General features: G+C 44.4%; 1 protein-coding gene across 1 annotated transcript in view; it reads left to right on the forward strand.

The window, feature by feature from the left end:
• capn3a (calpain 3a, (p94)) overlaps window positions 1–21,082 on the forward strand; it is a gene marked incomplete at its 5' end in the record, with an annotated part of 44,045 nt that overhangs the window by 17,939 nt on the left and 5,024 nt on the right. Inside the window, 12 exons of the mRNA XM_084143948.1 lie at window positions 3,176–3,336; window positions 4,699–4,868; window positions 5,186–5,197; window positions 5,368–5,576; window positions 7,817–7,853; window positions 9,063–9,140; window positions 11,679–11,736; window positions 12,691–12,755; window positions 13,490–13,558; window positions 13,667–13,745; window positions 18,821–18,937; window positions 19,046–19,104. Of these exons, the coding sequence (XP_084000074.1) occupies window positions 3,176–3,336; window positions 4,699–4,868; window positions 5,186–5,197; window positions 5,368–5,576; window positions 7,817–7,853; window positions 9,063–9,140; window positions 11,679–11,736; window positions 12,691–12,755; window positions 13,490–13,558; window positions 13,667–13,745; window positions 18,821–18,937; window positions 19,046–19,104 (1,114 nt within the window). The remainder of the gene's footprint in view (window positions 1–3,175; window positions 3,337–4,698; window positions 4,869–5,185; window positions 5,198–5,367; window positions 5,577–7,816; window positions 7,854–9,062; window positions 9,141–11,678; window positions 11,737–12,690; window positions 12,756–13,489; window positions 13,559–13,666; window positions 13,746–18,820; window positions 18,938–19,045; window positions 19,105–21,082) is intronic.

Raw genomic sequence — 21,082 nt, forward strand, 5'->3', positions numbered from 1 at the left:
AAATATCCAACCAATCAGCCTGTTACCAACCTTTAAACTTTTGAAAAAATTGTGCTTGACCAGATACAATGCTATTTTACTGTAAACAAATTGACAGACATTCAAGGAAGGACATTCAACATGCACGGCACTTACACAAATGACTGATGATTGGCTGAGAGAAATTGATGATCAAAATATTGTGGGGGCTGTTTTGTTAGACTTCAGTGCGGCTTTTGACATTATCGATCATACAGTGCCTTGCAAAATTATTCATCCCCTTGGCGTTTTTCTTATTTTGTTGCATTACAACCTGTAATTTCTATTTGGATTTCATGTAATGGACATACACAAAATAGTCCAAATTGGTGAAGTGAAATGAAATAAATATTGTTTCAAAAAAGTCTAAAAAATAAATAACGGAAAAGTGGTGTGTGCATATGTATTCACCCCCTTTGCTATGAAGCCCCTAAATAAGATCTGGTGCAACCAATTACCTTCAGAAGTCACATAATTAGTTAAATAAAGTCCACCTGTGTGCAATCTAAGTGTCACATGATCTGTCACATGATCTCAGTATATATACACCTGTTCTGAAAGGCCCCAGAGTCTGCAACACCACTAAGCAAGGGGCACCACCAAGCAAGCGGCACCATGAAGACCAAGGAGCTCTCCAAACAGGTCAGGGACAAAGTTGTGGAGAAGTACAGATCAGGGTTGGGTTATAAAAGAATATCCGTAACTTTGAACATCCAACAGAGCACCATTAAATCCATTATTAAAAAATGGAAAGAATATGGCACCACAACAAACCTGCCAAGAGAGGACCGCCCACCAAAACTCACGGACCAGGCAAGGAGGGCATTAATCAGAGAGGCAACAAAAGAGACCAAAGATAACCCTGAAGGAGCTGCAAAGCTCCACAGCGGAGATTGGAGTATCTGTCCATAGGACCACTTTAAACCGTACACTCCACAGAGCTGGGCTTTACGGAAGAGTGGCCAGAAAAAAGCCATTGCTTCAAGATAAAAATAAGAAAACACATTTAGTGTTCGCCAAAAGGCATGTGGGAGACTCCCCAAACATATGGAAGAAGGTACTCTGGTCAGATGAGACAAAAATTGAGCTTTTTGGCCATCAAGGAAAACTCTATGTCTGGCACAAACCCAACACCTCTCATCACCCCGAGAACACAGTCAAAACATCGGCAGGGACTGGGAAACTGGTCAGAATTGAAGGAGTGATGGATGGCGCTAAATACAGGGAAATTCTTGAGGGAAACCTGTTTCAGTCTTCCAGAGATTTGAGACTGTGACAAAGGTTCACCTTCCAGCAGGACAATGACCCTAAGCATACTGCTAAAGCAACACTCATGTGGTTTAAGGGGAAACATTTAAATGTCTTGGAATGGTCTAGTCAAAGCCCAGACCTCAATCCAATTGAGAATCTGTGGTATGACTTAAAGATTGCTGTACACCAGCGGAACCCATCCAACTTGAAGGAGCTGGAGCAGTTTTGCCTTGAAGAATGGGCAAAAATCCCAGTGACTAGATGTGCCAAGCTTATAGAGACATACCCCAAGAGACAAAAGGGGGCTCTACAAAGTACTGACTTTGGGGGGTTGAATAGTTATGCACGCTCAAGTTCTGTTTTTTTGTCTTATTTCTTGTTTGTTTCACCATAAAAAAAATATTTTGAATCTTCAAAGTGGTAGGCATGTTGTGTAAATCAAATGATAGAAACCCCCCAAAAATCAATTTTAATTCCAGGTTGTAAGGCAACAAAATAGGAAAAATGCCAAGGGGGGTGAATACTTTCGCAAGCCACTGTAGTCTTCTGATGGAAAAACATACAGTGAGGGAAAAAAGCATTTTTCCCCTGCTGATTTTGTACGTTTGCCCACTGACAAAGACATGATCAGTCTATAATTTTAATGGAAGGTTTATTTGAACAGTGAGAGACAGAATAACAACAGAAAAATCTGCAAAACATGACTTAGTACTTGGTGGCAAAACCCTTGTTGGCAATCACAGAGGTCAGACGTTTCTTGTAGTTGGCCACCAGGTTTGCACACAACTACAAAATCCCTCCTGAGATGTGTGCAAACCTGGTGGCCAGCGGGGACTGTGAAGAGACACAGGTACAGACACATGGATTTTGTATTGTAGATATGTGGTAGTAGAGTAGTGGCCTGTTTAGCAAATGTATTAAAAATTTAAAACAAAAATACCTTATGTACATAAGTATTCAGACCCTTTGCTATGAGACTCAAAATTGAGCTCAGATGCATCCTGTTTCCATTGATCACTACAACTTGATTGGAGTCCACCTGTGGTAAATTCAATTGATTGGACATGATTTGGAAAAGGTACACATCTGTCTATGTAAGGTCCCACAGTGCATGTCAGAGCATAAACCAAGCCATGAGGTCGAAGGATTTGTCCGTAGAGCTCCGAGACAGGATTTTGTCGAGGCACAGATCTGGTGAAGGGTACCAAAACATTTCTGCAGCATTGAACGTCCCCAAGAACACAGTGGCCTCCATCATTCTGCAATGGCAGAAGTTTGGAACCACCAAAACTCTTCCTAGAGCTGGCTGCCCGGCCAAACTGAGCAATCAGGGGAGAAGGGCCTTGGTCAGGGAGGTGACCAAGAACCTGACGGTCACTCTGACAGAGCTCCAGAATTCCTCTGTGGAGATGGGAGAACCTTCCAGAAGGACAAACATCTCTGCAGCACTCTACCAATCAGGCCTTTATGGTAGAGTGGCCAGATGGAAGCCTCTCCTCAGTAAAAGGCACATGACAGCCCGCTTGGAGTTTGCCAAAAGGCACCTAAAGACTCTCAGACCATGAGAAACAAGATTCTCTGGTCTGATGAAACCAAGATTGAACTCTTTGGCCTGAATGCCAAGTGTCACGTCTGGAGGAAACCTGGCACCATGTAGTGTGCAGATTGATGAGAAAAAAATAACAATTCAATCCATTTTAGAATAAGGTTGTAACCAGGTTGTGAAACTGTATGTCAAGGGGTCTGAATACTTTCCTAATGCACTGTAACTGCTTTAATGTTCCTGCCTTGGCAGCAGCTAATGGGCATCCTTAATAAATACAAATACAAATCTCCTCTGTCTCCCTCCCCCGCTCTCTCTCCCTCCCCCTTTCTCTCTCTCTCTCTTCTCCCCCCCCCCCCCCAGGATGTCCTTTGAGGACTTCAAGAAGAACTACACCAAGATTGAGATCTGCAACCTGACCCCTGACGCCCTGGAGGACGATAAGATCCACAAGTGGACGGTGTCCGTGAACGAGGGTCGCTGGGTCAGAGGATGCTCTGCCGGGGGCTGCAGGAACTACCCAGGTAGGAGATGACCCCTGACCTCTAAACTCTAACCCTGTATTATATATTACCCTCGTCTGTAATTTGTTATTATTTTAGTTTAGAAACTTAAGAGTTGAATTCAGACTTGGTTAGTAATTACAATAATAATTGTTTTATTTTAAATACTTTAGCTGTGGTTGATTGAGCTTGCCTGATGCAATGGAACCAATTGAATAGTCCTTCAATTGCACTTCCCTTCCACCTGACACTCCGGTCAGGCTAAATCAAATGTTCCCAAAGTATTTGAAAGAATAATATTATTTGAACCCAGGTCTGGTTGCCTCGTGTATAGGATTGTCCTCATACGGGGCACCATTACATAGTAGACAATGTCCATCAAAGGCCCAGTGCAGTCAAAAACGTGATTTTCCTGTGTTTTATATATATTTCCACACTATGAGGTTAGAATAATACTGTGAAATTGTGAAAATTATAATAATGCCTTTTTAGCGTAAAAGCTTTTTGAAAAGACCGTATGAAATTTCAGCTGTTTTGATGGGATGGAGTTTTGGCCTGCCTGGTGACATCACCAGGCGGTAAATTAGTTAAAAGACCGATAAGAAAGAGAGTTCCAAACCTCTCTGCCAATAACAGATAGTTTTTAGTTTTCCCCTCCCCTCTCAGACCACTCCCAGCCCCTCCCCACTCCCAGCCCCTCCCCACTCAGACCACTCCCAGCCCCTCCCCACTCCCAGCCCCTCCCCACTCAGACCACTCCCAGCCCCTCCCCACTCCCAGCCCCTCCCCACTCCCAGCCCCTCCCCACTCAGACCACTCCCAGCCCCTCCCCACTCCCAGCCCCTCCCCACTCCCAGCCCCTCCCCACTCAGACCACTCCCAGCCCCTCCCCACTCCCAGCCCCTCCCCACTCCCAGCCCCTCCCCACTCCCAGCCCCTCCCCACTCAGACCACTCCCAGCCCCTCCCCACTCCCAGCCCCTCCCCACTCCCAGCCCCTCCCCACTCCCAGCCCCTCCCCACTCCCAGCCCCTCCCCACTCCGACCACTCCCAGACATTCCTAGCAACATTTTTGCTTGAGAAATTGCTCTTTGCTAAGAAGCTATTTTTGATTATTTTTGACTATTTTAATAGAAAAAAAATCATAGTAAGGTACTTAATTGTTATCCAGAAATGATTTGATATTGAGATAAAAACGGTAGCATTGGACCTTTAAGTGATGTTGGTGTGTTTGGTCCTAAACCCCATGCTCATTGAGTGATGTTGGTGTGTTTGGTCCTAAACCCCATGCTCATTGAGTGATGTTGGTGTGTTTGGTTCTGGACCCCATGCTCATTGAGTGATGTTGGTGTTTTTGGTTCTGGACTCACTCCCTACTTGCAGATACATTCTGGACCAACCCTCAGTACCGGCTGCGTCTCCTGGAGGAGGACGATGACCCAGAGGACAACGAGGTGGCGTGTTCCTTCGTGATCACTCTGATGCAGAAGAACAGACGGAAAGAGAGGAAGTTGGGAGCCAATCTCTTTACCATCGGATTTGCCATCTACGAGGTGACCCCTGTCAGCCATCCCCCCAAAAACAAACTACTAAACAAAAAAATCCACTACTAAAGAATCTAAGATAACTTGTATTATTCTTTAAAGGGGAAATCTGCAGTTCAAATAACAACAAAGCACATAGTTAGTTTAAATGTCCAAAAAATGGATATACAAATCACAGATTGCCCCTTTAATGCATGGCCACATACATGCAGCATTCGGTTTGTAAACAGTTTCGTTTTGAGCAGAGCGGTGTTTGCTGATCCTGTTTCTGGTGCAAACACAACTCACTCTTCTCTCTGTCTGTCTGTCTGTCTGTCTGCCTGCAGGTGCCGAAGGAGGTAAGGACAGGAGTTTGTTTACACATTGAGGTTTTATCGTTCTTAATACACTTTACCGCCATATGTATTTATAAACGTTTTACTATGAACGTTTCTATGATTCATAGTAAAACAACAATGACTTTTCATTCCCAATCTTTCTTCTCCTCCGTCTGTGTGTTTCTGACCAGATGCACGGCAACAAGCAGCACATGCAGAAGGACTTCTTCCTGTTCAACTCGTCCAAGGCTCGCTGCAAGTCCTACATCAACCTGAGGGAGGTGACCCAGCGCTTCCGTCTGAGCCCCGGGGAGTACGTCATCATCCCTTCCACCTACGAGCCTCACCAGGAGGGAGAGTTCATCCTCAGAATCTTCTCCGAAAAGAGGAACACCTCAGAGTGAGTGGCTGAGAGAGCGGGGTGGTGGTGGAGCGCAGAGGGAATATGGGAATATGTAGAGTCCCCCTGGGAAAAGCAATGCAAGGCCATAGTGGAGTGTCATAGAGGTTTATTAACAGTCTGGGATTTAAAGAAACACAGATAAAACGGCCTGTGCACTGCGATATACTTTTTAAAGGCAATTTCCCAGACGTTTTTGCTGCGATCACGTTGTGTCGCTGTAAATGCAGCAGATGTCGTTGTTTAAAGATTAAATCACCTTTTAAAAGTCAATCGCAGTGCACAGGCCGTTTATTTGCGTTTGTTTGAATCCCGGACCAATGTTTTCCTTGGTCACTGGTTAACGATATATATATATATATATATCTATAGATCTGCAAATACATTTATCCATTCTATTTCCTTAACTGCTATCTTGGTAATAGTGTTGGGATGGGGAATGAGTATTTGTTATCGCCAGCTTCTCTGGTGTTTCCCATTTATAGTATCTTATGTCTATGATGGGTGAACAGCCACAGCATCTGGTCCCGTGTCTTAGATGGGTTGGTGTCAGGTTACAGCGCCCCCTTTGGGGGGAGGGGGTACTGGGGTTATGGTGGTGAGGTCAGACCGCTAAGGACAAACTATTTTAACGGCAATTTGATTTCTAGAGCTGGAAGGAATCGGTCCCAGTTTGAAGCTGTTATGGAATCTTTTTTAGGACAAGCGACTTCAGATTTGGGCATGCTCGGGTAAACATTTTCTTTCAGTATTAAAATAAACCTCCTGCTCTGACTCCAAGTATCCCAAAACAATTTCCACCCTAGATGACAAGAGCTCCTAGCTCTGATGGAAGAGGGGGACCTAAAGGACTGGAAGAAGCTGTTAAGAGATATGATAGACAGGTCTGGACCCAACACTCCTATAGAGTAGACCAGGTCTGGACCCAACACTCCTACAGAGTAGACCAGGTCTGGACCCAACACTCCTACAGAGTAGACCAGGTCTGGACCCAACACTCCTACAGAGCAGACCAGGTCTGGACCCAACGCTTCTACAGAGTAGACCAGGTCTGGACCCAACACTCCTACAGAGCAGACAGGTCTGGACCCAACACTCCTACAGAATAGACCAGGTCTGGACCCAACACTCCTACAGAGTAGACCAGGTCTGGACCCAACGCTCCTACAGAGCAGACAGGTCTGGACCCAACGCTCCTACAGAATAGACCAGGTCTGGACCCAACGCTCCTACAGAATAGACAGGTCTGGACCCAACGCTCCTACTGAGTAGACCAGGTCTGGACCCAACACTCCTACAGAGTAGACCAGGTCTGGACCCAACACTCCTACAGAGTAGACCAGGTCTGGACCCAACACTCCTACAGAGTAGACCAGGTCTGGACCCAACACTCCTACAGAGTAGACCAGGTCTGGACCCAACGCTCCTACAGAATAGACCAGGTCTGGACCCAACGCTCCTACAGAATAGACCAGGTCTGGACCCAACACTCCTACAGAGTAGACCAGGTCTGGACCCAACACTCCTACAGAGTAGACCAGGTCTGGACCCAACGCTCCTACAGAATAGACCAGGTCTGGACCCAACGCTCCTACAGAATAGACCAGGTCTGGACCCAACGCTCCTACAGAATAGACCAGGTCTGGACCCAACGCTCCTACAGAGCAGACATGACCAACAAACATGGACTGAACCTAAGAGGCCGAGACAAGGCAGAAAACTGCCCATAAGAGTCCCTGGTCTTAAATAGTGGCCTTCAGAAGAATATGGTCAATAAAACCTATATTAGAAGTTGACTAAAAGAAAACAAGTTCTCAAGAAGAAGAGGAAAAATAACAAAACATGGATAAAAAAAAAATATATATATAACACAATTAACTAACATTTTGTTCACAGCTCGGTGTGAGGCGGTAAGAGTGTGTTGTACAATATTGTCATTCAACTCAATGCTATTGGGTATGGGACCATAATCCTTTACAATGTTCCGAGAGAAATGTGCAGTATAGTTCCATATTATTGATGTCACAAAATTACAGTTAGTAACAATATTCAGAGATATATATATATATAGACACTTAGGAATACCAATAAAAACTTGTAAATGTGCTGAAATGTTTAGTTAGGATGCTGTAGAGTATTTGGCTCCTTTGTAAAAAAGTGTGTAGGCTTATGGTCCAATGAGATGTTAAAAGTCCTGTTAGTGTCACCATGGTGACTGTGGTTTGTTGGTTTCCACTCAGGGAGATCGAGAACAGGATCGAGGCTGATCATCCAGTGGTGAGTTTTAGTTCTCTGTCCTTCATTCTGCCCAGCATCATGTATTCATCTCTCACAGTCCACAGCCCAACTTCCTGTTTCTCTCAGTCTTCTCCAGTCTCTATTTGCTTACCATCTGGCAGTGAGCCCATGCCTTGGATCAGTGAGAGATGAATAAAAAAATATAGTTTTCCTTGTACTTTTTTTTATTTGGATTTTTACGTCGGCATTGAAACAGAAAATTGGCTGATATCTGTGAGAAATTACTTGAAAAGGACGGTATTTATTTTTTGTGTTAAAATGTTTACATCAGTATTCAGAAGTAGATAGTATTTGCCTCTCAGACACTTTCTCTCTCCCTCCCCCCCTCCCTCCCCATCTCTCTGTATCTCTCCCTCCCCATTTCTATGTATCTCTCCCTCCCTCCCTCCCCATCTCTCTGTATCTCTCCCTCCCCATCTCTCTGTATCTCTCCCTCCCCATCTCTCTGTATCTCTCCCTCCCCATCGCTCTGTATCTTTCCCTCTCTCTCCCTCCCCATCACTCTCTCTCCCTCCCCATCTCTCTGTATCGCTCCCTCTCTCTCCCTCCCCATCTCTCTGTATCTCTCCCTCCCCATCTCTCTGTATCTCTCCCTCTCTCTCCCTCCCCATCTCTCTGTATCTCTCCCTCCCTCTCTCTCTCTCTGTATCTCTCTCTCTCCCTCCGTATCTCTCCCTCTCTCTCTCTGTATCTCCTTCCCTCTCCATCTCTCTTTATATATCTCCCTCTCTCTCCCTCTCCATCTCTCTGTATTTCTCTTCCTCCCCATCGCTCTGTATCTTTCCCTCTCTCTCCCTCCCCATCTCTCTATCTCTCCCTCCCCATCTCTCTGTATCGCTCCCTCTCTCTCCCTCCCATCTCTCTGTATCTCTCCCTCTCTCTCCCTCCCCATCTCTCTGTTTCTCTCCCTCCCCATCTCTCTGTATCTCTCCCTTCCTCCCCATCTGTCTGTATATCTCTCTCCCTCTCCATCTCTCTGTATCTCTCCCTCTCTCTCCCTCCCCATCTCTCTCTCTCTCCCTCCCTCCCCATCTCTCTGTATCTCTCCCTCTCTCTCCCTCCCCATTTCTATGTATCTCTCCCTCCCTCCCTCCCTCCCCATCTCTCTGTATCTCTCCCCCTCCCCATCTCTCTGTATCTCTCTGTATCTCTTTCCCTCTCCCCCCTCTCTCTTCTTCTCCTTCTCAGCCAGCCCCAGCCAATGCGGGGGAGGAGAGTGAGGAAGACCAGCAGTTCCGGAGCATCTTTCAGCAGATAGCCGGGGATGTGAGTACTGGGAGTACAGGGAAGCCAGGGAGCGCTTGGGGGAGTGTGAGTATAGTGCTGGGGTGGGTGGTCAATCAATGTGCTCCCAATTTAGTGCCTGGATTCAATCCGATCTGCGTCAGAGCCGCATTATAGCACGCTTGACATTTAAAGGTAATTTTCAGATTGAGCCGACATATGCAGCGTTCACCGTGAATGCAATCTCTTCGAACACGGGAACATTCCCTTTCAAAGTTGCATTGTCTACAACCCACGATCAGATTGAATCATGCCTGGGTTATTATTATATACTGTATTACACCTGCTGTCTATCTGTCATGTTACTGTATATCTGTCATGTTACTGTATATCTGTCATGTTACTGTATATTTGCCATGTTACTGTATATCTGTCATGTTACTGTATATCTGCCATGTTACTGTATATCTGTCTTGTTACTGTATATCTGCCATGTTACTGTATATCTGTCATGTTACTGTATATCTGCCATGTTACTGTATATCTGTCATGTTACTGTATATCTGCCATGTTACTGTATATCTGTCTTGTTACTGTATATCTGCCATGTTACTGTATATCTGTCATGTTACTGTATATCTGTCATGTTACTGTATATCTGCCATGTTACTGTATATCTGTCATGTTACTGTATATCTGTCATGTCACGGTTGTTATCAGACCTGCTGTATACAGTGCATTCGGAAAGTATTCAGACCCCTCGATTTAGTCCACATTTTGTTACGTTACAGCCTTATTCTAAAATTGATTACATTGCTTTTTCTTCTTATCAATCTACACACAATACCCCATAACGGCAAAGCAAAATCAGGTTTTTTGATATTTTTGCAAATTTTAAAACAAAAAAACAAACTGAAATATCATATTTACAGAAGTATTCAGACCCTTTACTCAGTCCTTTGTTGAAGCACCTTTGGCAGCAATTACAGCATTGAGTCTTCTTGGGTATGACGCTACAAGCTTGGCACACCTGTATTTGGGGAGTTTCTCCCATTCTTATCTACATAGCGTCGCTGCACAGCTATTTTCAGGTCTCTCCAGAGATGTTCGATCGGGTTCAAGTCCGGTCTCTGGCCGGGCAACTCAAGGACATTCAGAGACTTGTCCCGAAGCCACTCCTGCGTTGTCTTGACTGTGTGCTTAGGGTCGTTGTCCTGTTGCAAGGTGAACCTTTGCCCCAGTCTGAGGTCCTGAGTGCTATGGAGCAGGTTTTCATCAAGGATCTCTCTGTACTTTGCTCCGTTCATCTTTCCCTTGATCCTGACTAGTCTCTCAGTCCCTAACGCTGAAAAACATCCCCACAGCATGATGCTGCCACCACCATGCTTCACTGTAGGGATGGTGCCAGGTTTCCTCCAGACATGACGCTTGGCATTCAGGACTAAGAGTTCAATCATGGTTTCATCAGACCAGAGAATCTTGTTTCTCATGGTCTGAGAGTCCTTTAGGTGCCTTTTGGCAAACTCCAAGCGGGCTGTCATGTGCCTTTTACTGAGGGGTGGCTTCCATCTGGCCACTCTACCATAAAGGCTTGATTGGTGGAGTGCTGCAGAGATGGTTGTCCTTCTGGAAGGTTCTCCCATCTCCACAGAGGAACTCTGGAGCTCTGTCAGAGTGACCATCGGGTTTTTGGTCACCTCCCTGACCAAGGCCCTTCTCCCCCGATTGCTCAGTTTGGCCGGGCGGCCAGCTCTAGGAAGAGTCTTGGTGGTTCCAAACTTCTTCCATTTAAGAATGATGGAGGCCACTGTGTTCTTGGGGACCTTCAATGCTGCAGAAATGTTTTGGTAACCTTCCCCAGATCTGTGCCTCGACAAAATTCTCTACGGACAATTCTTTCGACCTCATGGCTTGGTATTTGCTCTGACATGCTGTGGGACCTTATATAGACAGGTTTGTCCCTTTCCAAATCATGTCCAATCAATTGAATTTACCACAGGTGGACTCCAATCAAGTTGTAGAAACATCTCAAGGATGATCAATGGAAAAAGGTCTGAATACTTATAAGGTATGTTTTTTTTTTTTTAATATAAATTTGCTAACAATTCTAAAAACCTGTTTTCACTTTGTCATTATGGGGTATTGTGTGTAGATTGCTGAGGACTATTTAAAAAAAAATCAATTTTAGAATAAGGCTGTAACATAACGAAATGTGAAAAAGTCAAGGGCTCTGAATACTTTCCGAAGGCACTGTATCAGTCATGTTACTGTTGTTATCAGACCTGGGTTCAAATACTTTATCTACACTTGACTGAGCTTGCCTGGTGAAATGAATGTCTCAAATGATTTAAGTAAGTATTATCAAAAGAAAACAAAAACTATTTGAACTCAGATCTGGTTATCAAATGAATTTGATGAGGTTATATGTATCAGGTGAGGATGCTTTCAGACATCAAAAGATTAACACAAAAAACAAATGTCATTGAAACATTAACAATGTTCATGTTTAAAATGTTAAGTGTCCAGAGATAAACTCAGATGAGTCCATATGTCCTTCTCCCACTGTCTCCTCTCTCACAGGAAATGGAAATAACCGCCAACGAGCTGAAGAATGTGCTCAACAGGGTTGTCTCCAAACGTAAGACTAAGCGTGTTTCTCAATACGCATACTACCGTGCTCCACACGCTCCGAGTTCGTTCTCCGAAGAGGTTCTCTTGAGTACGTTCTTGTGAGGACGAGAGTGTGGAGAACACATAAAATGTTACATTTGAGAAGCACTCTGTGCTAACGTTAATGCATTAACGTGACCTTTGACCAAAACAAGATGTACATAAAGCAAAGGTTTTACATCATTATTAGCAAGCTATATGTGAATCGTATTAATCTAGCTAGCCAGCTAGTTTTACATGTTAAAAAAAAGACCTACAACTAATGTTGTTATGCAAGGTATATGGCCAACGTTCGCTTAAGATTTCTTGTGGGCAGCTAGCTAGCTACCAATTCTTCGTCAGTTAACGTGCGATCTACGACACTACAGTTGGTATTGTAGGCAGGTAAACATGCCAAAATGAACACAGTACGTATTTATTAACGTATTATGATAAACTATTGTCAGGCAACATATAAGATGTGAATGGGCAACTTTTCATTCTGAAGTCAGAGTTAACTTTCATTTTTCGGCGGTTTTTTAACGTGGTTGCATTACATTATGTAAACAACCCTGGGAATATTTCAGTCGAAGATTGCATCGACGTATGCTTTGAAATGTGTGTACAAATGAAGTACGCATCTGAGAAGGGCCCTCCGTGCTCCGTTTCGCATACTTTGATTTGGACTCGTACTCCGACCGTTGTGTGCTCCGATGTGCATGCCGGGACCACGGTAGTATGCATTTTGAGAAAACACCCTAAAACGACACTTTACAGTCATCTTCTGCATCATTAGAGAAGGGGTTCAACAAGGCTCCGTTTTATGTTTACAAAACGTCAATGACAGATTAGCCTTGAACTGACACCTTATTCAACTAAGTTAGGGTTTGTTGGTGATTGGTCGATTAGTTACCCCCCCCCTCTCTCTCTCTCTCTTCCTCAGATAATGACCTGAACACAGAGGGTTTTAGCGTGGAGTGCTGCAGGAGCATGATCGCACTCATGGACGTATCCTCTGTATCTGTGTTGTCTGTAGATAGAACACAACCTGCAGAGACCCGCCTGCAGAGACCCGCCTGCAGAGACCCGCCTGGGTCCGGTTGTGTTGTCTATAGCAGTGGTTCTCAAACCTCTCCTCGGGACCCCCAGACCTTTCACAATGTCGTTGTAGCCCTGAACTAGCGCACCCGGTTCACTTATTATTATAATAAGCCATTTAGCAGACGCTTTTATCCAAAGCGACTTGCAGTCATGCGTGCATACATTTTTACGTATGGGTGGTCCCGGGGATCGAACCCACTAACCTGGCGTTACAAGCGCCGTGCTCTACCAGCTGAGCTACAGAGGACCACACATAGTCAAGGGCTTGAATAATTAGTTGACTATTTGAAATCAGATGTGCTGGCGCAGGAATAAATCTAAAAACATGCAACAGTTGTGGGTCCCCATGAGAGGTCTGAGCGGTGTGTAGAGAGAGAGAGAGAGAGAGAGAGAGCACAGCCCGTTGGGACCCAAGACAGGCCTACGGTGGGACAAACATCAGGGCCAAATTCACCTTTTACTGCAGTAGCACGTGCCCAAGGTCATGGGGGTGTTACAGAAAAGAACTGATGACGTATACTAATGCATCAACCAGGGAGTGTTGAAACAGGTTATTCTGAGTAAGTGACTTTGTTGACCGGGGTGATTGTGAGTTTTCCACGTGTCGTCCGCCATTGTGGTCCTTAACTACAGCTAACCAGATGGACGGGACTGGCAGACTCAACCTGCAGGAGTTCAGACATCTCTGGAACAAGATCAAACAGTGGCAGGTGAGAATGATCTTCTTCTTCTTCTTAAGAATACTGGGTTCATCTTCACTCCTAATGGCACTGTAAATATGGTCTGATTTGTAGATTCATAAATGCTCTGTTTTTCAGGGAATCTTTCAACACTATAACTCGGACCAGGCTGGTAGCATCAACAGCTACGAGATGAGAAATGCCGTCAACGATGCAGGTTAATGTGTTTTCCGGATTTACCAGATACAATCAATAGAATAGACGGGTAGCTTGTTTCCCTGTTTCAGCATCTACAACAATAGGTTCTGTTTGGTTAAAGTCCCCTATAGCAGTGGTGTAAAGTAATTAAGTAAAAATACTTTAAAGTACTACTTAAGTAGTTTTTGGGGGTATCTGTACTTTACTATTTATATATTTGACAACTTTTACTTCACTACATTCCTAAAGAAAATAATGTACTTTTTACTCCATACATTTTCCCTGACACCCAAAAGTACTCGTTACATTTTGAATGCTTGTGGTCCAATTCACGTACTGATCAAGAGAACATCCCTGGTCATCCCTACTGCCTCTGATCTGGCGGACTCACTAAACACACATGCTTAGTTTGTAAATGATGTCTGAGTGATGGAGTGTGCCGCTGGCTATCCGTAACTGGAAAAAAAAATGAAAATGGTGCCGTCTGGTTGGCTTAATATAAAGAATTTGATATGATTTACACTTTTACTTTTGATACTTAAGTATATTTTAGCAATTACATTTACTTTTGATACTTAAGTATATTTAAAACCAAATACTTTTACTCAAGTGGTATTTTACTGGGTGACTTCCACTTATTAAGGTATCTTTACTTTTACTCAAGTATAACAAATTGGGTACTTTTTACACCACTGCCCTATAGAAAGCTGCCCTCTCCTTTCCAGGAAGGATATCGTTTTATTTATCTTTATAGGGTGATTGATACCCTTTACATTCCAGAACACTTTCAGCATTTAAATTAAGTTCCTAACATAGAGTACTATAGTAGATATACAGTGCATTCGGAAAGTATTCAGACCCCTTGACTTTTCCCCCCCCATTTTGTTACATTAAAGCCTTATTCTAAAATTGATTAAATAGTTGTTTTCCCCTCGTCAATCTACACACAATACCCCATAATGACAAAGCAAAAACAGGTTTTTTGAAATAAACTGAAATATCACATTTACTTAATTATTCAGACCCTTTACTCATTACTTTGTTGAAGCAACTTTGGCAGTGACTACAACCTCGAGTCTTCTTGGGTATGACGCTACAAGCTTGGCACACCTGTATTTGGGGAGTTTCTCCCATTCTTCTCTGCAGGTCCTCTCAAGCTCTGCCAGGTTGGATGGGGAGCATCGCTGCACAGCTATTTTCAGGTCTCTCCAGAGATGTTCGATAGGGTTCAAGTCCGGGCTCTGGCTGGGACACTCAAGGACATTCAGAGACTTGTCCCGAAGCCACTCCTGCGTTGTCTTGGCTGTGTGCTTAGGGTTGTTGTCCTGTTGGAAGGTGAAGCTTCACCCCAGTCTGAGGTCCTGAGCGCTCTGGAGCAGGTTTTCATCAAGGAGCTCTCTGTACTTTGCTCCGTTCATCTTTCCCTCGATCCTGACTAGTCTCGCAGTCCCTGCCGCTGAAAAACATCCCCACAGCATGACGCTGCCACCACCATGCTTCACCGTAGGGATGAAGCCAGGTTTCCTCCAGACGTGACGCTTGGCATTCAGGCCAAAGAGTTCAATCTAGGTTTCATCAGACAAGAGAATCTTGTTTCTCATGGTCAGAGAGTCTTTAGGTGCGCGGGCCTTCATGTGCCTTTTATTGAGGAGTGGCTTCTTTCTGGCCACTCTACCATAAAGGCCTGATTGGTGGAGTGCTGCAGAGATGGTTGTCCTTCTGGAAGGTTCTCCCATCTCCACAGAGGAACTCTGGAGCTCTGTCGGAGTGACCATCGGGTTCTTGGTCACCTCCGTGACCAAGGCCCTTCTCCCCTGATTGCTCAGTTTGGCCGGGTGGCCAGCTCTAGGAAGAGTCTTGGTGGTTCCAAACTTCTTCCATTTAAGAATGATGGAGGCCACTGTGTTCTTGGGGACCTTCAATGCTGCAGACATTTTTTGGTACCCTTCCCCAGATCTGTGCCTCAGCACAATCCTGTCTCGGAGCTCTACGGTCAATTCCTTCGACCTCATGGCTTGGTTTTTACTCTGACATGCACTGTGGGACCTTATATAGACAGGTGTGTACCTTTCCAAATCATGTCCAATCAATTGAATTTACTACAGATGGACTCCAATCAAGTTGTAGAAACATCAAGGATGATCAATGGAAACAGGATGCACCTGAGCTCAATTTCAAGTCTCATAGCAAAGGGTCTGAATACTTATGTAAATAAGGTATCCGTTTTTTATTTTGAATAAATTAGCAAAAATGTCTAAAAACCTGTTTTCGCTTTGTCATTATGCGGTATTGTGTGTAGATTGATGAGGAAAATGTTTTAGTTAATCCATTTTAGAATAAGGCTGTAATGTAACAAAATGTGGAAAAAGTCAAGGGGTCTGAATACTTTCCAAAGGCACTGTATCATAAAGAGGGTCCTCTGTATCGAAAGAAAAGTATCCAGAATATCTAGGTGATGTTAGAGTAGATACTTCTATTAGGAAGAAAATGGTTAGTCTCGCCCACCAGCAGGCTCCCTCTCTGTGGAGACGTCTGGTTTCACAGCGCCTCAGAACGGGACTAGCGCCTCAGAACGGGACTAGCGCCTCAGAACGGGACTAGCGCCTCAGAACGGGACTAGCGCCTCAGAACGGGACTAGCGCCTCAGAACGGGACTTGACTGAGAGTCTATGGCAGGAGTGGCGAAAACAGACAACGGTTTTGATTGGCTGATCTCTCAGTCCATCACCATCCAGCACAAGCCTTAGAACCTCCCCGCTACATTGTCGACTTCAAAGAGCAAGCAGCACAAGTGATTTAAAAAAGGCACCCACCAGAGGGCAATGCACCCCTATTTCCACATAACTCCTGCCATAGAGTGGACATGCTTGTTTTAGTTCCACCGCCGAAGAATGATGCAGGCTACTCATACATATTCACGTAGCCTAGATGTAGCCCAGTAGGCTCACGTTAGCTAGCTAGCTAACTTAGGTGGTTCATTGTTGCCCATGTTAGCTAGCTAGCTAACTTAGCTGGTTCATTGTTGCCCATGTTAGCTAGCTAGCTAACTTAGCTGGTTCATTGTTGCCCATGTTAGCTAGCTAGCTAACTTAGCTGGTTCATTGTTGCCCATGTTAGCTAGCTAGCTAACTTAGCTGGTTCATTGTTGCCCATGTTAGCTAGCTAGCTAACTTAGCTGGTTCATTGTTGCCCATGTTAGCTAGCTAGCTAACTTAGCTGGTTCATTGTTGCCCATGTGAGGAAGTTAGGCTACCTAGCTAAAATGCTTGCTAGCTTATGAAAACTAAAACTAAAAGCGTAGAGAGCCATAGACCGTTTTGCCAACTAGTCTACAAGTAGAGAGCCATAGACCGTTTTGTCAACTAGTCTACAAGTAGAGAGCCATAGACCGTTTTGTCAACTAGTCTACAAGTAGAGAGCCATAGACCGTTTTGTCAACTAGTCTACAAGTAGAGAGCCATAGACCGTTTTGTCAACTAGTCTACAAGTAGAGAGCCATAGACCGTTTTGTCAACTAGTCTACAAGTAGAGAGCCATAGACCGTTTTGTCAACTAGTCTACAAGTAGAGAGCCATAGACCGTTTTGTCAACTAGTCTACAAGTAGAGAGCCATAGACCGTTTTGTCAACTAGTCTACAAGTAGAGAGCCATAGACCGTTTTGTCAACTAGTCTACAAGGGTAGTAGGGTGAGTCCCCAATATTTATTTACTTGCGCGCCCAAAAATCAGAAATCAGTACCATGGACAGCCACATGATATTTAGCAACATTGATTAGACAAAATTGTTTTTTGGTATCATTAAGTTTGTTTTCAGTGTATTAAACGAAGCATACATAGCCTTGTTGATTTAATTATGTTTAAATGTTTAAGTTGAAATGGGGCTGGAATAGCGGAGGCAGTGCTCCTGTTGTCTTTGGGTTAGGGTTAGTTAGTATAGTGGAGGCAGGGCTCCTGTTGTCTTTGGGTTAGGGTTAGTTAGTATAGTGGAGGCAGGGCTCCTGTTGTCTTTGGGTTAGGGTTAGGGTTAGGGTTAGTTAGTATAGTGGAGGCAGTGCTCCTGTTGTCTTTGTGCTGACTTGCTGTAACTCCGTGGTTCTAAATCAGTAGTTGATTAGTAAACTGTCGAAAACGTGAACTTGCTTGACCGTGCTGCAGGTCATATAAACAGTTTGTTACGTGCAATATTACCGGACAGACGTTGCTCTCCGGGATTTGTGACGAAACAAACAGTATGTGTAGTTGAATTTATTCCTCCACTGTTTGACTGTTGTCTTTTTGTTGTCACGACCTTATTGTATATCACGGTGGCGTATGAACTAATGGGATATAGAGCAAACAACGCAATTATCACAACATAGGTTGTAATATGGCTTTTTGACTGGCCTGGCTTCCCCAGTGATTTTACCCACACACCACTACTGGCCCAAACTCAGAATCAGTTGGGCTTCCTTAAAAGAATAATGCCAATGTGATAGACCCATGGGGCGGCGCACAATTGGCCCAGCGTCGTCCAGGGTAGGGGAGGGAATGGCCGGCAGGGATGTAGCTCAGTTGGTAGAGAATGGCGTTTGCAACGCCAGGGTTGTGGGTTCGATTCCCACGGGGGGCAGTATGAAAAAAAAAAATATATATATAAAACAAAAAAATAATAATGTATGCACTCACTACCTGTAAATCGCTCTGGATAAGAGCGTCTGCTAAATGACTTAAATGTAAATAGAACATTTATTTCGATTGTCGCCATTTTTGAAAAGTCCCATCTAATACAGCTGTAGCCAGCTCGCTCCATCTCCGGCCTCTATTTTAACCACACCCAAAGTCCCACTTTGTTGCACAATGTTACCAGGATCTATGCGCGAGCAATCCAATCCTGGGGACGAGGTAAGAAAAGTGTTAGAAAAGTATTCAGAGTATCTGTGACATTGTTAGAGGTCATTTAAAAATCAGAGTAAATGTATTCAGACCTTAGTGTTATCGTTAAATGTGGCAGCCTGGTAACTGACTCCATCCACTCCACAGCCTAATCTCTATGTCCAATATATTTTATCTCTAACGGTCTTGTCACTGCTCAGTTGTGTCTTGTGACCCGTTCAGGCTTCCGTCTCAACAACCAGCTGTATGACATCATCACCATGCGTTACGCCAACGAGGGCATGAACATCGACTTTGACAGCTTCATCAGCTGTCTGGTCCGGCTCGAAGCCATGTTCAGTAAGTCACTCACGCGCACACAAACTTCACCTTCCTATTCTATCTGGTCCGGCTCAAAGCCATGTTCATGTTTTATTGATTGATTGATGAAATGGGGTTTGTTTGCAGGGGCGTTCCAGGCCTTTGACCAGGATGGGGATGGTACGATCAGACTCAGTGTCTTGGAGGTATGCTGCTAATGCTAACGTTACACAGTATGGAGTACGATGACGAATAACGTGTTGCCTTAGGGGCTGTGTCGACTGAAGACGTTCTTCAGCGCTAATGTCTTTTCACTCCTTGTTTTCTATGGTGCGCTATGATACTACCCCTCTATGTCCTGATACTACCCCTCTATGTCCTGATACTACCCCTCTATGTCCTGATACTACCACTCTATGTCCTGATACTACCCCTCTATATCCTAACTGATACTACCCCTCTATGTCCTGATACTACCCCGCTATGTCCTGATAATACCCCTATATGTCCTAACTGATACTACCCCTCTATGTCCTGATACTACCCCTCTATGTCCTGATACTACCCCTCTATGTCCTGATAATACCCCTCTATGTCCTAACTGATACTACCCCTCTATGTCCTGATACTACCCCTCTATGTCCTGATACTACCCCTATGATACTACCCCTCTATGTCCTGATACTACCACTCTATATCCTAACTGATACTACCCCTCTATGTCCTGATACTACCCCTCTATATCCTGATACTACCCCTCTATATCCTAACTGATACTACCCCTCTATGTCCTGATAATACCCCTCTATGTCCTAACTGATACTACCCCTCTATGTCCTGATACTACCCCTCTATGTCCTGATACTACCACTCTATATCCTAACTGATACTACCCCTCTATGTCCTGATACTACCCCTCTATGTCCTGATACTACCCCTCTATATCCTGATACTACCCCTCTATATCCTAACTGATACTACCCCTCTATGTCCTGATACTACCCCTCTATGTCCTGATAATACCCCTCTATGTCCTAACTGATACTACCCCTCTATGTCCTGATACTACCCCTCTATGTCCTGATACTACCCCTCTATGTCCTGATACTACCCCTCTATGTCCTAACTGATACTACCCCTCTATGTCCTGATACTACCCCTCTATGTCCTGATACTACCCCTCTATGTCCTAACTGATACTACCCCTATATGTCCTAACTGATACTACCCCTCTATATCCTGATACTACCCCTCTATGTCCTGATACTACCCCTCTATATCCTGATACTACCCCTCTATATCCTGATACTACCCCTCTATATCCTGATACTACCCCTCTATGTCCTAACTGATACTACCCCTCTATATCCTAACTGATACTACCCCTCTATGTCCTGATACTACCCCTCTATGTCCTGATACTACCCCTCTGTATCCTGATACTACCCCTCTATGTCCTGATACTACCCCTCTATATCCTGATACTACCCCTCTATATCCTGATACTACCCCTCTATATCCTAACTGATACTACCCCTCTATATCCTAACTGATACTACCCCTCTATATCCTAACGGATACTACCCCTCTATATCCTAACGGATACTACCCCTCTATGTCCTAACGGATACTACCCCTCTATGTCCTAACTGATACTACCCCTCTATGTCCTGACTGATACTACCCCTCTATGTCCTGACTGATACTACCCCTCTATGTCCTGACTGATACTACCCCTCTATGTCCTGACTGATACTACCCCTCTATGTCCTGACTGATACTACCCCTCTATGTCCTGACTGATACTACCCCTCTATATCCTAACTGATACTACCCCTCTATGTCCTGATACTACCCCTCTATATCCTGATACTACCCCTCTATATCCTGATACTACCCCTCTATGTCCTAACTGATACTACCCCTCTATATCCTAACTGATACTACCCCTCTATGTCCTGATACTACCCCTCTATGTCCTGATACTACCCCTCTGTATCCTGATACTACCCCTCTATGTCCTGATACTACCCCTCTATATCCTGATACTACCCCTCTATATCCTGATACTACCCCTCTATATCCTAACTGATACTACCCCTCTATATCCTAACTGATACTACCCCTCTATATCCTAACTGATACTACCCCTCTATATCCTAACGGATACTACCCCTCTATGTC

The sequence above is a fragment of the Coregonus lavaretus genome (assembly GCF_964263955.1).
Source record: "Coregonus lavaretus genome assembly, chromosome: 27".
Taxonomy (NCBI): Eukaryota; Metazoa; Chordata; class Actinopteri; order Salmoniformes; family Salmonidae; genus Coregonus; species Coregonus lavaretus.